A 16,904-nucleotide genomic window follows, 5' to 3' on the forward strand; every position below is an offset into this window, starting at 1 on the left:
GGCCCGCTAGGGTGCTTACCCTGGCGAGCCGCGTGCCGAATGTTGCCGACCCCTGGATTAGTATTATAAACTAGAAATAGGGGTGGTGTCAGTGGTCACTGTACAGGTTCTGCACACAGCTCTCTGCAAGTGTCTCTCAAATCTGACCCGCTGTTTTTCCAGCCCTGAGCATTGCAGAATCTGCCATTTGTGCCGGATGATGTGCTGGATTTGTGCTGTTGACAAATGCTGAGTAGAGCCTACAATTAAACTACCAAACTCTCTCTTACTTTAGACCTAAACAGAATGTGAACTTTCAGTAGCAGTTTATGAATGATATATGATCTTGTTGATAAATATAATTTAAAGAAATGCAAGTAGTTCTTAGGGAGTTGAATTCTTTACAGCATCAAATGGTTTCTACCTTTTATTTTCGTACTAATGGCTATACGTTAATGCATTTGATCACTATCCCATAAATTTAACTTACTATTTTTTTTTTTTTTTTAATATGCACAATCACATATGGCCAAGTTGTCCCTGGTATAGCACCATTGTGGTTAATGGGTCTCAGAGGAGTTACACTGGATTAATCTGATCTATTGAATATTGAGGGGAGTAAAGCATGGGAATTTTTTTTTAACTGGTCTTGCCTAAATCATGCAATATTTGGAAGTAAGAAGACTTTGATTAATGTAACAACATTTTTATTTTTAATATACATTTTAGAAGACAAAACTGACCTTGAAAACAGTGTGATGCAGAAGAAAATTAAAATCCCCAAACTCTCTCTCAATCACGTAGAAGAAGCTGGGGAGGTTACAGATTATGGGGAAGAAGATGTGGAGCTTAGACACAGTAAGGTATTGAAGTTTTTGTTTGTTTTTTTTGTTTTGTTGGGTGTTTGTGTGTGTGAAAGTGCTTGGGGCATATGCACACATGTCATAGCTGAAGAATTCCAGGCTGGCTTTCCATCCCCTTTAAACGTTGTATTGCTGTAATTGGGTCACATTGGCGGGCAGGGGCTGTGGGTGAGAATTCTGAATTGCTTTACAGACCACTTTTCAGAAATCCAGTTCGTGTGCAGTTGAGAATTATTTTTGTTTATACGGTCTGCAAAACTGAATTGCTGTTAGAGATTTTTGGAACAATGTTGTTTAACTTTGGCCCAGGTTGCCCCAGTTACATTATTATTAAGCAGCTGTTCTTGGGTGGCACTTTTTAACCCATTGTACTCAGCTTGTCTTGAATAGAACAGGGTGCTGTGAAAGTCCAGACTAAAGAAATGGGTGGGAAGAAAAACTAACAAGATTGAATCCCTCTGATATAGAGGTCAGTGGTTCCCTCAGGTTGAGATGTCAAAAACTGTAATTTTTTTGTTTTTGTTTTCAAGTAACTTCTCCTTTTAAAAGTCTGCCAACCTTGGGGAGGGGGAAATATTGCTTTGTGGCTTCATGTGTTGTCTAGGTGCAGGAATTATCCTAGTAGATTTATTTATGGTGGGATGGCATTTTTTTTAGAGCATGTATGGTGCAGGAATAACATTGAATAATCTCATTTTCTGCCACATTACTCATGGACGTGGTATGGGAATTGATAGCATCAGTTTTTTGTGTTTAACCCATGAGCTAGGTTTGTTTTCCTGTCAGTTACTTGGAAATTCAAATACTCTTTCTATATTTGGCCAGTTGAAAAAACTGGTGACTTTTTGCCTATACTGATACATGGTAATACCATCATCCAGACCCTTTACAAAGGAGTATGCATTTATTAATAGGGTTTGGACTACTGTGAGAGAGAGAGCAAAGGTAAATTGCTACTAGAAGTTCACTGGAAATTAAACATCTGCAATGCGGTACTAATATATAAGGAATCTCTTGATCTGGGGGATGGGACTAGATTGTATATTCTCTAATTTATTATTCTAATTCCCTTTCCAGTGCTTGCAACTAGTATAACTCATTTATTTTCATGGGGAGGGGTGTGTGTGTGTATGCATGCATGGGGGTGGGGATAGTCAGTGGAAGTTTGTTTGCACAGTGATTGAAAGGACAAGTCCTCAGTTCATAAAATGGCTTCAAATGGTGTGCTTCTATCAACCCATTTTCTCTCTTTAACTCAGTAAAACTGCTCTTATTTATACTGGTGAAAAAAATATAGACACTACTTCAGTCGTTTTTTAAAGTACCCTGCAATTATGGATAACATACGAAATACATAATTGATACCCTTTTTCCCTTTAAGACAATCAGAAAAGGAAATATAAACACTGTATATATGCCAAACATGAAGGGCCGGACTTTCAAAAGGGAGAAGCCCAGGTCTTTTTTTAAATAGGAAAGGTCTGCCTAAAGTACACTCCACTTGCACACACAATTTGGACAAATGCAACCAAGAAAGGCCTCCATCAGTTCCTAAAGTTTGCATATTATTACACACACAATTCAGTTATGGTAAGAGTGTTCACAAGCATCCTTTAGGAGCAACATTTTTTTGTAAGATGGACCTTGTTTCACTTTTTTGGAAAACAGCCTTAATTGTCCTGAAGGCTGGAGTTTTAGTTCATGTTATGTATTGAGTTCCTGCTCTGCTAATGTTCTGTATTATTGTGACACACAGAGACAAGATGGGAGGAAACAAAGTGAAGGTACACACAAAAGCATCGAAGCAGTTGTTGCTCGTCTAGAAAAGCAAAATGGGATGAGTCTCAGTAGTAGTTCGAGCCCTGAGGAAACCTTTATGGAGACTTCGGAAGGCATTAACAACATGGACGATGCTGTAATTCCTCGTGTTCTCTATGAAGAATTGTTGAGGAGTTACCAACAGCAGCAAGAAGAAATGAGACATATTCAGCAAGAACTTGAGAGAACACGGAGACAGCTTGTGCAGCAGGCAAAAAAGCTAAAGGAGTATGGGGCATTAGTGTCAGAAATGAAAGAGCTCAGAGACTTGAACAGGAGACTTCAGGATGTGCTGCTTCTGAGACTAGGCAGTGGTAAGTGCTTGATATATATGGGACTAGTTTTAACAGGCTTTACAATATCTTAAAAATAGAAACTGAAACGTCTTCCAGGTATAGGGATGGGGGGCAAACAGGACTTTGCCTGTTCAAGAGCTTTTTCCACTTCAGTTGTGCTGTGCATATTGGGTTTGTACACCACGCGCCTCTGGATCTTTCTTTAATGATAGCAGCGGTCTTTGTGCCGGTAAGTCTGACTCAGAGTTTCCATGTTAAAGTACCTTTTTTTTCTTATCTTTTTTTTTTAAAAGAACTGAACTTTCACCCCAAGCTGAAAGTTGTAGTAAAGTTTATCTTTGGAACATATCTGTCTTTCCTTTATTAAATTACATTTTAAAAAAATTCCATTCAGTGCATAGTAACTGTAAGGCAGACCATAAGGTCTTACTATTGCAGCTGTTTGTGGGTTTTTTGTTTTTTTTTGTTTAAGGTTTCTTTGTTATGAATGAATAAACCAAGTTTTGGCTTTTTAAAACTTTTTGTAGGTCATTAGATTATATGTTCTTGAACCTTTTGGCGTTTGATTTAAACAGCCAAAGTATTTGAGAAATTATGGGCTGTTCATGAACATAAGTGTATCTTTTAATAATCACAATGATCCATTATAAAGAATGTTGTTGGTTATTAAATGCAGGTTTTATACAATTTTGGATTTAGATTCCAAATAGCTTGAATCAATGGCACTTTTTTTTTGGTTTTTGTTGTTCAGTGATAACTATTTAACTGTTATATTGGAATTGGTGCAGAATAGTAGTCTGTGTCACTGGGGGTGATAAAACTTGAATACTTCATTATGATTTTAAAAATAGTTTCCATATTTGTTTTTATTTGTAAATAAAATTCAGAGCCCAATAGTCAAAAGGGTCCATAGTCAAGTCCTGGCCACTGTAATTTGCAGTTATAGGTTGCACGCCCAAGCTTTGGCATGCTGTTTTCCATGTCTGTTTTGGGACATGTAGAAGTAGATTTTCACACATAATTTGAGTAGAGGGCCACCTGCTAGATTTGCATGAGTGTATGTGGTTTGTGTGCCAATCTGAGTTTTGTCCACACAAGATGTTGGATGTGAAAAATTACATGTTCATGGTTTTTGCACACACTAAAGTGTGCTTGATTGACATTCACTTTGAAAAATTGACTCCAAAGATTTAAGATGTATTTAGTATGGTGAATACCCAGAGTAATTAATTAAAGGGCATGTAAACATAAATAAGCAAGGCTTTCCCCACAGTATCAGAGACACAATGTGGGTGGTTGTAAATTCCAGTGAGTTCTCTCAAATTCTCCTTGGATGAAAAGATGTTCATTTAGCTGATAGTAGGACATATGTGAATTGTCAGTCCAGATGTTAGCAGGCAAGTCTGCTAACCATTGTTTTATTGGGCGTGCTTGCTGGTAGTCTCAGTTGTGAGGCCAAAACTAGAATGAACTCAGGCTATGGACTATTCTTTCATTCCTAGGGATAGTTTCTTCAATAGAGATTTGATACATCTTTGCATGGACTGGTGAAAAAAACTCGAAAAGGTGTTGTCCATGCCAAATATATTCTCTAGATAGTGGACTTGAGTTTCTAATGCATCAATCTGGCACGATTTTAATGATCATTAATAATACCACCAGCATTGAAGAAATCCGTTCAGCAGATTTTTTTATTTTTTATTTTTTTTTAACTATTTCAGATTTGAGTGATGAATCTAGACAGTTCTCTGCAATGAACTAGTGAAACTAGTAACACCTCTTTCCAATACCTGGCTTATCTATTCACTGTTGGGAGTGATTTTGCTGGAGACAAACTTCATGCAGTTCCAACCCTGTGGTCCGCTTTGCAGAAACGGACAATGCGTCCCATTGATCTGGTCACTGCTTCACTCCTGAAGAGGGTGCAGCTCCGACTCCTGGGGGAATTCTGTGCCAAAAAATTAAATTCTGCACACAATATTTTAAAATTTTGCATATTTTATTTGTCAAAATAACACAATATAATCATGCCAATTTCAATTATTTTGGTAATTTTATTTCAGAGTACCTTTCTGTCAGCAAGTATGACTGTAACAATACATACAACAAAAAGGATTCAGGAAATGTTTTTTGACAAATAGATTTCTTACTTGGCATATTAATACAGAATTTTAAGTAATTCATTTAAACTACAATACAGAACTGTATTTCCACCACCCCTCAGAAGCAGTGCAGAGGGTTAAGGGAGGAGCTGAGGGAGAGAGAGAAGTAATTTCTGGGAAGGAGCTTGAGAGTGAACCTGGAGGGTTGTTACGTGTGGGTGGGAGAAGTATGGAACAGGTTTGTTTTTTTGGGTGGTGGGGAGGGATTGTTAGGGAGTTGGGGAGTCTCCCCCATGCTGATCCCTAGCCTCCCCTATTGAGTCATGCACATCTGCCCCTGTCCCCAAGTGTCCCGGCACTCCGATTCAGTCCCTGCCCCAGTCGGTCTTCCCTCCCCCCACTAGCCCTTCTGATCCCCAGTCTATATGACCCCACCAGCAGCCCCATGCCGCCTCCTCTGGCCCCATGGGTAGGGTGCTGTGAGGAATGCAGCCTCTTCTCCCCCTCCATTGGCTGCTCTGGCCAGGGAGCCAGCTGCCCTCTGTTTTGGCACCACAGCGGCCCCTGGTGAGTGAAAGTCATAACTGTAGTGCCACCCCAGCAGAACATATTTCCTGCAAAGGAAGAAAAAATCGGTGTGGGACATGAATTGTGCACGCACACAGTGGCGTAGAATTCCCCCAGGAGACACCTCTGTGCTTGGTCACATCTGCTGCTCCCATTGCCCTTATCTCCTCCTCCCTCCCCCCCCACACTTTGGAGAAAGCTATAAGAAGCAGCAGCACTAGCAGTGTGCAAGGATGCTGTTGTATTAGACCTTTGCAAAGGAAGTGGAAAGCTCGATGGCTCTTCCGCCTCCTTTGCACTCCTATACAGAGCAAACAGGTTTGTTGTACTCTGTAATTTTGGGTACTATGAAAAATGAAGGTTTGCGCTTTATTTTGTACTCAATCCCTGTCCAGATGTGCATATTAATTTAGAAAGTTCTATTGTTTTTAATATAGGGGAGGGGAATCCCTTAAACATTAGAAAGTACTTGGATTCCTAACCTTTGTGGAGTGTTTGACTGTATAGTTTGCGTATTACATTCTTCCTTAAATCCATACAGTTCTGTTGGTTTTGGTGGGGTTATTAATGTGCAAAGGTAAAAGTTGGACCTAAATGTAGCCATATACATTCTGTCAAGACTTGAAGCAGCAACTGCAGATAATTCAATGTCCATTTCCTGTAATGGTTATATCAAAATAGAAAAAGTGTCAGCCCTTGGGAAAATAGATGCAAAATTAGTTCATGGTTAGAAATGTGGAACTACTGCAGACTTCAATTGTGATAAGAGGGGGATCTCAAACAAAACAAAATGGTTACTTATGATGGTTGTGAATATGTGCTGTCCATGAAAATAGTTTAAAAGGGTAGTGTCTTGGACTTATATTTAGTTGTTATGGTGAGTTTATGAACCTAGAGTTTCAAATTACACATAATTTATGTGAAGTTATACTTTTAGCAGGCTACTGTTAATGCAAACTAATTGCATTTCTGTTTCACCTAGGGACTTACACTTTCTTTGTGTGAGATGACAGCTGTTTTGTACGGATGAATCACAGCTGGGGGAAACGTGTATTATTGCTGATGTTTTAAACTTGAAGGCCAAATGTAGAAGAAAGTTCAGTTAATCTCTTTCTCTGTTACTGGAACTTGCTGCCCCACTGACAGTGTGAATATCAGTGTTCATAGCCCTTTACATTATTATACTGAGTTGCAATTTATTATACAAGGGCCTTGGAAATGACTTACCATAGCTGACACAGCATCCTCAGATGCATCAGGAGGAGAATAAGATGGTCAGTATTTTGCTATTCGTTATGAAATATTAAGGGCTCTATTCTGATGTTAAGGCATAACCTTTCATTTGAGGTGGTGCAGCAGTACACGGTCTCATGGAGGCACAATATCTCCTAGAGTTCCAGGGAGCAAAGGGGTGGGGGAGAAAGTACATGCTGCACCTCTTCAAGGGTTTTGGTTCAATGGATATTTCCTTTGCTGCTTGGAGGGGATGCACTGCCATGGCATTCACCTCTCTAGCCAGGATCATATTGTGCTAGGCCTCTGCACACATGCAAAGACTATTTTTGACCACTTTCCCTCTCCTCTGTGTAATACACCTGACTGGGCACAATCTTGCCCTTATGTAAGGGGCTGCATGATCCAGTACATGTTGGGTACACCTATACAGCAGTTGAACACCCATGGCTGGCTTGAGTCAGCTGATTTGTGCTCATGGGGCTGTAAAATTGGTATGTTTATGTTTGAGCTTGGGACTGAAGCCCAGGCTCTGGGACCTCACAAGGGAGGAGGGTCCCAGAGCCCAGGGTCCAGCCTGAGCCTGAACAGCTACACAGCAATTTTTAGTCCCATAGCCTGAGCTCCATGAGCGAGTGTCCGCTGACCTGGGCCAGCCACAGTCGTGCCAGGGATCTCTTATTCCAGTGTAGACATTTCTCCTCTGGAAGTCCAGCTTCAAATATTACTGGGATCATGAGTGATATGGATTTGAATAATTTAAAAATGTTAGAGGATAACAGGGTTCACATTGGGTAAGCACTGCACAATTTAGTATGAATGTCCGTATCAACTCCGAGGATGATTCTAGAAGCAGTAGTGTTCTATTGGGAAGATTGCACATCTCTTACCGGAACAATGCATGGCTCTAGCTAGTTCTGCCAGCCTCTTACACTTATTACTGTTTTCACACTATACTCTTAATTCTTAGTATTGCAGTAGGACAGAAAGGGAGAGATTCACCCAAATTCTTTGCTTATCTTCCAGCTTATCTAGTTACAGCTTCTTCATTCTTGGGGCCAGGTCTGTGTCATCCTGAGTTGTGACATAGGTAGGAGCAGCCCAGGGCTGTTCTAATTTACACTGGATGGCTACAGTCAGTATGGAACCATTACCCCAACTGAGCCTAGCAGGAACACGTTGAATTTCAGCCTCATCCTCATCCCTGCCTGGGAACCAAACTGGAGGAGTGGAGGAGGAGCTGGATATGCTGGTACAGCACCAGCGGAGAATTGACCCACACCAGAAGAATTCTCATATGGCCATATTCAGCTGCTTTCTGGACTGACACTCTCTCTCTCTCTCTCTCTCTCTCTCTCTCTCTCTCTCTCTCAGTGAAAGAGAGAGTCAAAGAGTCTTATAAGCAAATGGCAGTAGAACTGAACAAACATTTACTGCAGCACCATGAGTAACAGTAAATCGGCAGCAAATCAAGAACAGTGTCTAAAAATCCAAGATTTCCCAGATTCCTCAATATCATGTGCGTTCCCTTTCTAGTAGACATGGGGAAAAGCAGAGGCTTCCTGCCACAAAAGGGAAGTGCTGAACAATGCACCTCCACACATCTCAAGTAGCATCAAAGCCTGCAATGTGTCTTTGAGAGAATGAGGTGATCCGCACACTGTGGAAAGCCTGGCATCTGTTGGTACTGCAGCTGAAGCTATTGTGGTTCCATATTGAGCAACCACTAATTCAGAAACACTCCCCCTAAAGAAAAACTAAAAATTCGGAGTGAACTTGAAAGGTTTCTTTACTTTTTCCCATTCTTAAAAATTGTCTTTGCTGTATTTTAAAATAATCATTATGTAGTAAATATTTGCATTTTTGAGCCTTGGAGCCATGGCCAATTTCTTTCACTCCCTCCCTCCCTTTATTTAGAAAAACAAAAAAAGAGAGAGCAAAAAAAGCTACAAAGAGAGAGAAACTTTAAAAAGTAAATTTAAAGTGTGGTGCATGGCAAATTAGGTACGCAACTCCCATTAGCAATAAAGCAATAGAGTGAGTTGCATGTCTAATTCACAACATGCTGTGCTGAAAATGCAGTCTTTAGTACTTAGTGAAAAGAACTGTGAAGCCTATCCAGTTAGATGCAGCTTTATGGGTTTTTGGAGGGGAGGGAGCAAGCTTTTAGAGTATAAAATAAGGCATTTTTAAGGCTTTGTGTCTGTGGCTTCCAAGCAATAAAGCATCAGTTAAATTTGATATTTTTGTGGCTCCGGAGACTTGCTGCTACAGTGGACTTTTACCAGTTACTCTTCTTTAGGGAAATCTGGAAACCAAACCCCAGCTGTGGCAATATACTGGCTGTAAACAAACAGTAAAAAAACCTCCAAGTAGAAAATAGCATAAATGTTTAAACCAAGAAACACTTTTCAGTCTAGGAAGAAAATACTTCAACGTAGGTTTTTTCCCCCCCCTGAATTTTCCTTCAAAGCACAGAATTGTACATCTTGAGGATTACTTTCCTTGAGCTCATTGAACAGTTTGCCTCAAGAAAAGGCCGGAATGTTCTCTTCCCTGCCTATAGTCAAGACAATCTCTAGGGCAGTGGTTTTCAACCTTTTTTTCATGTGCAGACCCCTAAACAATTTGGAATAGAGATGCAGCCCCTTTGGAAATTCAACCTCTGGTCTGCGAACTCCTACCATAGAAGTCTTACACTGAAAACTGACTGAACAGAATTCAACTGTAAATGTTGCAAGTGCTCGGCATGGCAGTTGACACAACGTGAGAAAGGGGGCTAAACTATGGGCTTCTATGGTAATGACAACACTTCCGGATTTTGGCCTGTAGGTGGGGGTATTCAAATACTTTTGATTGATGAGAAAAACAAAGTAAATAAGGATGTGTTGTTTAGTCCTTCTCATAACACAAGTAGGGGTCACCCAATGAAATTAATAGGCAGAGGGTTTAAAACAAACGGAAGTATTTTTTTCACACAACGCACAGTGTCAGTCTGTGGAACTCTTTGCCAGAGGATGTTGTGAAGGCCATGACTATAACAGGGTTCAAAAAAGAACCAGATAATTAATGGAGGATAGGTCCATCAATGGCTATTAGCCAGAATGGGCAGGGATGGTGTCCCTAGGCTCTGTTTGCCAGAAGCTGGGAATGGGCGACAGGGGATGGATCACTTGATGATTACTTGTTCTGTTCATTCCTTCTGGGGCACCTGGCATTGGCCGCTGTTGGAAGACAGGATACTGGGCTAGATGGACCCTTGGTCTGACCCAGTATGGCCGTTCTTATGTTCTTAATGCCTTTTTGGGGATCTGAAACTTTATTTTTCATAATCACCATTCATGGACCCCTTAAACATAGTCTGCGGACTTCCAGGAATCCACAGACCACAGGTTGAAAACCACTGCTTTAGGGTAGTTGTGTATCAGTACCCTGCTTGTTCAGTTCATTAAAGAATGTGGGAAGAGGTTGAACATTTCTACCACATCCACTCATAAAAGAGAGTCTTGCAGATGATCTACTGCTATGCGTGGTTTTGCCAGTTTTAAATGGAACTGTTCAGTCTTTACTTGGTGCCAACATCAGTGTCTGCTTGTGTATGATGTTGCAGATGTCTGTGGATGCTGCTGTGAAACTATAATGCAAATGTTCTGTCTTTCATGTGGTTCTGTATTGGTACCATACTTGCATTCATTTCCTAAGAAACCCAATAGTTGTCACTGCAGAATAGAGTTGTCCAAAGAACTGGAATTTTTGGTCCTTGACAATAAGCTAAATGCATCCCACTAGGTCTAAGTGCAAAATAACTGATATTTACGTCATGTACAAGCAATGTTAAGCCACATGGGGAAATTGCTATTTTTTGCATACTAAGCTTTCATATGATTCTGTGCAGCATAAGGCGTAAAGGATGCCATAATAGTTTCAGATACAGAGAATGTCCAAGAAATATGATACAGCAGCTATACTGCCATTAGCTGAAACCGCAGTCTGATTTGCTGGGTTAGAGCAAGACAAAACTTGGGGCTATGTATACAAAAAGAGAGATGGCAACTGCTGAGACTCATTTCCACAGTTAAAGGTTATTAAATTCGTTTTGTGGTTATTCAAGACTCAAATGTTAGATATGCAATGCTAACTCACGCCAGCATAGTGTAGTTCTAGGGAATATGAGAGTTATTCTTGTCCTTCGGTCCTGATCCTGCAACTGATACTATACTGACCTGTACCTGTACAAAACTACGTTGTCTCTAATGGAGCTTCATGTGGTATCATGTGGTTTGCTCACACGTATGCTTTCAGGATCGGAGCCTTAGACTGTATTTACTGGTGCTATCACAGTTATAATTAATGAAATTATAAAATCCAGTTCACAAATTGTAGTATTTGACCCTTTTAGGATCACTTTGTAGTAGCAGATCTGGGGAGGGGGGGGAATTCTGAAGAGCTGGTGTCATTGATAGTTAATTTATCTTCCTTAGAAACTTCAAACATCTGCTTAGCAATCTTTCATTGTTTAAACTGCGCTTAATTTTTGTTGATTACATTAAAATACAAATCTGTAGCTGATAGATCAGGCAATCAAAATTCTAATGTATGTTGTGTTAACACTTAGATGTTCCTTAAATTCATGGCATTTTAGCATAAGTATCCCAAGTCCATTCACTTATCTGTACCATTTCTATTCATTCTTATTTTACATACCCCTATTTAAAGAATGTTTTAAATATTTTTAATTTTTTCCATAAAAAAGTATAGATAACACATAATTTTCCAAGTAACTATACAGTATTTCTAATTTGAAGGATAACTGTTACCACCTCTGGTTTATATGTTCAACTCTGTTGTATTATCGTTCCTTTGAGTACAGGTTATAGCTACTTCACCCATATTCTTTGAACTGTCCATACACACACTTATTTTTAAGCATGATTCTTTAGCGTTAAGTGTTTAAAGCAGGAATGGGTTAGAGCCTCAATTCTTACCCCAATTTTTATTGGGGACTGTTCAGATGAAGGGTTTTGCTTTGGACCCACTTCCATTCTAAAACAAACATGACTAATTTGGTGGTCTATGCTGACCATTGGTCAGTAAAATGATTGATTTCATGTTCTTTGGGATAGCAGACCAATCTCTTTTCTTAACTGTGTAGGTCCTGCCATTGAACTTGAAAAAGGAAAACCAGAATCAATTGAGCCTGAGCCTGAGATACAGAAAACATTCAGTGAGGAAGCGAATACATCAACATATTATCCTGCCCCTGTTCCAGTAATGGACAAGTATATTCTCGAGAACGGAAAGGTATTTGAAACTAAATACTTTATAAATAGTTTTTAACTGTTCTTCAGGTGGATTTCATACCAAACTTTCATGACATTAGAATCTGTGCTGCAAGCTACTACTGTGTTTGGTGTTTTCCTAAATTTTTACAAAGTACAATAGTATCTGTATAAGATTACAGGAACATCACTCTGTGTATCACTCAGAAGCTTATGTCTGTAGAGTTGGTAGGAAATGATGGAAATAGCTACAAACATGGTTGGTGGCTCTTTTTTTTTTAATTCAGAATATTATCAGGATGAATCATCACTGGGCGTAGGCGCCGACTCTGTGGGTGCTCCGGGGCTGGAGCACTCACAGGGAAAAATTAGTGAGTGCTCTGCACCCACCAGCAGTCAAGCTTCCCGCACCACCACCTCCGCCTCCTCCCCTGATTGCGCCACGTCCCCGTTCCTCCGCTTACCTCCCAGCACTTGCCGCCGCCAAACAGCTGTAGCAAGCTCCGGGAGGGAGGGGGGAGGAGTGGAAACATGGCGTGCTCAGAGGAGGCGGCAGGGCCAGGGCAAGGATTTGGGGAAGGAGTTGGAATAGGGGCAGGGAGGGGGCCGAGTTGGGGCGGGGACTTTGGGGAAGGGTTTGGAATGGGGGCAGAAGGGGGTGGAGTGGGGGTGGGGCCAGCGGCAGAGTGGGGTCGAGCACCTACCGGGGCCAGTAGAAGTCGGCGCCTATGTCACTGGGTATTGTGATCTGTTACCATCCAGTTTTTAAATTCGCAGCCATTTTGACTTGACAAATTACACCCATACAGTGTACAGCTACAGAAAGCATGTATCTGTGGCATGCCAAAAGTTCTAGACCACTGTGATCTCAGAGGTAACTCAATCAATTGCCTCCTTTACTCTACTGCCAAGTTGAATGCAACAGTTTCACTGGTTGCATGAGGGAGACTGTAGATTTTGGCAACTGCCACCTGCACAAAACACACATCTCTCAATGCAACCCTCTCTAGACACAAATCAACACAACCACCCCCACACACTGCAATCAGCACACACAGTAACCTCAAACATGCCTCACCACAACATATACCCTTCATTCACAATGTGTACAAATTCATATCTCTTCCAGCACAACACAGCCCTCCATTTAACAGCACGATCAGCACACACCACAACTCCAAACGTCACTCTGAGTATTTAAAATGTTTTGAGTTACTGTGAGACGATGGAAATAACTACAAACATGGTTGAGAACTCTTGTTGTTCACCAGGTTCTGTCATCACTGGAGGTTCATGACTTGTTTACTGTCCAGTTTTTAAGTTCTCAGCTGTTTTCAACTTTTTTACATTTATGACTTTACGAATTACACCTATGTGACAGCATGGGATTGCGGGTACTAATCCCTAAGTAAAAGACAAATGTGTACCATATTTGAAACTAATAATTGGTGGTAAGATGATCAATGATACTTTGAAGTGAATGCACACAGTCAATATACGGAAAAGGACACAATGAATAAACTTTAGTGTTTACGTAAATCCACTGAAATTATACCATGCTCAGCAGATCCCCATTCTTGGGATGTGTATGCAATTAGTGCCGCAATTGGAGAAAACAATAGAAAGCAATAGCCACATCAGGCTCCCCCGTGCTCCTTTTGGCTACCAAATATTATTTAACATAGTTACAGTGGCAGAAAAACATAGCACATTCTATTTCACCTTAAAATCAACATCACACTATTGATTGCATCTGGTTTTTGACATTTCCCTTGAATATGAAGTTATAATAATAATTCATTGTTCTATATTTTAACAGAGATATCAAAACACTTTGTTTATTGGGATTTAGATCATTGTAACCATTTAAAAACAATTGATATATATTTTGGTGACACACTTAAGGTGGCCAATTTTTAAAGTTTTCACTAATTCATACCATTCTTTTTGTTAACCTGAACTGCAGTGGAGTTGTAGAAAGGCTATTTTACAAACTTCACACTTTGGGGTATTGGATGTGATCATGGTAGGATTCTCACTCATGTCAGAGAAACTCTTCTCTATCCCAAAAGAGAGGACAGCATTAAAGAAGAAAATGTAAGAAGAGCCTGTGGTGTGTGTTAGTCAGATACATTGTTCATGTTGTCATGGTTACTAAAATATTCTGTTCTTGTTTGTTTTGTTCTTGGAGGTTGATCCTGTGCTCAGTGATTTCAGTGGCAAAGCTCCCATTGTGACTTCAACAGGCAAAGGATCTTACACTTGGTTGGTGCCTGTCATCCAAAGATCACAAAATACTTACAAAACTGATTTCATTAGGCCTCACAGCAGTACCTCTGAGAGTAGTAGATAAGTATTATCATGCCAGTTTTACAGAAGGGTAAAAAGAGGATGGGGGAATAAGTTACTTGCCTAAGAATATACAGCAAGTTAGCAACAGAGCTGGAAATATAAAAGAGAACCTAGGATTCCTGTGGTCAAGTGGCCTACTATAACCACAGACATCTGTTTGATACCAACAATAACATTTCCTTCGAATAAATGAAAAGCTCTCAAGAATGGAGACTCTGTTTGAAACATGAATCTTTAAAAAATGTTTGTTATAATGGGCTATTTTAAGTAAAAAACTCGTGAATACATGACGTACTTAAGGCCTAGAAAGAGACTAAGGCATCTGTGCATGTTAATATGGAGCTGCTAGCTGTACCCTGGAATACACTATACTTAGCTTTTTGATAAAATGGAGCATTCAGCTTTCTGGTTTTCATTTAGTAGTCAAACCCAGAATTCAGCACTTCAGAATGCTACTGATTTTTTTGTTTTAAATCTCCTTGAAATATTCTAAACAATTGCATTGTGTTTCTTATTTAGAGGTATTTGTATTTTAGTCTTGGAAAGTCCAAAATCATCCTGACTTCTGAGCAGTGGCTGCTGGCTGTGATTGGAGTTGTTTTACAGAGTATGAGGATGGAACCAAAAGAGAGTGCTTTAAAATAACTAAATAAATAAAAAGTAATTATATAGAGACTGATCAGAGTGGGGAGACGGAAGTAATTATATATTGAGGATTATGTTACTTGTTTGTCCATTTGTTGTTTTTTTTACCTATGTTGTAACATTCTTTAAAATATCTGGTCATGAAAGGAATATTTTTATGCATGACTAGTTTAAAAAAAACAAACTATAATCTGCCTTTTGCAGTTTCACCTCTGTCTGAAGAAATTATATACAGAAGAGACAATTTGTTTGTGTTCATGCTTTTAAGAAAGCTAGACTCTTTACTTGATTGCCATCTGGCAATCAGTAACTAGAACGTTAATATTTCGACAGTTAAGGTTTTAAACAATGCTACTTAAGGACACTGTGACGGGACCGTCATCTCTTGACTGCCTCCTTACAGCTGGGTGCGGTATTTACTCCTGGGGGAATTCTGCGCATCTGCGGACACACAGAATTCATCTGTCTCGCATAATTTTGTATTTTCCCGCATAAAAACATTTTGCCCAAGTGCTGCAGTTCTGCTTTTTGCCCACCAGAGGCTGCTGTGGCGCTAGAACACCCATCATGAATGCAGCTGGCTGTTCTGGTGCCACAGCGGCCTCTGGTGGGCAAAAGGCAGAACTGCAGCACTTCTGGGGCAAAATACAAAATTCTATGCCCAGTGCAGCAGAACTGCCCTAGGAGTAGAGTTCATAACATCACCCTGTCTGCGGCGCCAGGTTAGGACAGAGTGGGGCACAAAGGGCTGCTGTGGGGTTCAGAATGGCTATGGGGGGTGGGGGAGACAGACTGGAGCATGGGCTCAGGAGCTAGTGGGGATGGGATGGGGGCTGCAGAGCTTTGGGGATGAGGGGTGCAGGGACGGGGCAGACATGTCTGACTGAATGGGAGAGGCTTGGGGTCAGCCAGGGTCTGCATGGGGGAAGCTTCCCAACACCCTTACAATCCTCTCCCTTTACCCCCCAAGAAAAACCTCCAACCCACACCCAACACCCTCCAGGTTCACTCCTAGGTGCCTTCCCTCTCCCTCAGCTCTTCCCTTACCCCTGACTCCCCCAAGCCTCCGCACTGCTTCTGACAGGTTCAGGAAATACAGTTCTGTATTGTAATTTAAATGTATTACACAAAGTTCTGTATTAATATGCCTAGTAAGGAATCTATTTGTCTAAAAAAAAAAAAAAATTACCAGAATTTTTTTTTTGTCCATATTGTTAGACATACTTGCTGACAGATATTTTGAAATAAATTACCAAAATAATGGTAACTGGCATGGTTATATTGTGTTATTTTGACAAAATATGCAGAATTTTCAAATATTGTGTGCAGAATTTTTAATTTTTTGGTGCAGAATTCCCCCAGAAGCAGTTATTGCAGTCCTTCATCCCTGGAGCCTCAAAGTCCAAATGAACCCCTTCTGGGGTATTAGAGTCCAATAAATAAACAGTCTATTCGCCCATCTCTGGGGCCCTTTAAATTCAGCCTTTTGTTCAGGCTCACAAATAAGCACCATCCTTTCTTTGGGGTTTATACCACTTTACCTGTGGCCAGTAGAGGAACCTGGGCCCACCCACTACTCCGAGTTCCAACCCAGGGACTCTCTACACAGTGGCCACATACTGTTTGATTAGTTTTTTTCTGCCTTTTTCCTTGGTGTTTTCCTACCTGGGCCCTTTAGCTTTACCCTTATCTCAGGTCCTCCCCTCCCTCCCTCCCTCCATTCAAAGCAAGCTATGCAAAACGCAGTCAGAAAACGAACTCTGGCTATTC

The 16,904-nt window shown here is 40.5% G+C and overlaps 2 protein-coding genes across 2 annotated transcripts in view; both read left to right on the top strand.

Moving 5' to 3' along the window:
- Positions 1 to 16,904, top strand: part of LOC112118973 (cytosolic carboxypeptidase 6) — a 1,367,858-nt gene that overhangs the window by 844,757 nt on the left and 506,197 nt on the right. The gene's annotated exons all lie outside the window — the stretch shown is intronic.
- LOC113406561 (BEN domain-containing protein 5-like) overlaps positions 1 to 16,904 on the top strand; it is a 44,763-nt gene that overhangs the window by 15,492 nt on the left and 12,367 nt on the right. Inside the window, exons 2-4 of the mRNA XM_026651873.2 lie at positions 604 to 842; positions 2,599 to 2,974; positions 12,011 to 12,159. Of these exons, the coding sequence (XP_026507658.1) occupies positions 604 to 842; positions 2,599 to 2,974; positions 12,011 to 12,159 (764 nt within the window). The remainder of the gene's footprint in view (positions 1 to 603; positions 843 to 2,598; positions 2,975 to 12,010; positions 12,160 to 16,904) is intronic.

The sequence above is a fragment of the Terrapene carolina genome, unplaced genomic scaffold (genome assembly GCF_002925995.2).
Source record: "Terrapene carolina triunguis isolate 2854851 unplaced genomic scaffold, T_m_triunguis-2.0 Scaffold104, whole genome shotgun sequence".
Taxonomy (NCBI): Eukaryota; Metazoa; Chordata; order Testudines; family Emydidae; genus Terrapene; species Terrapene triunguis.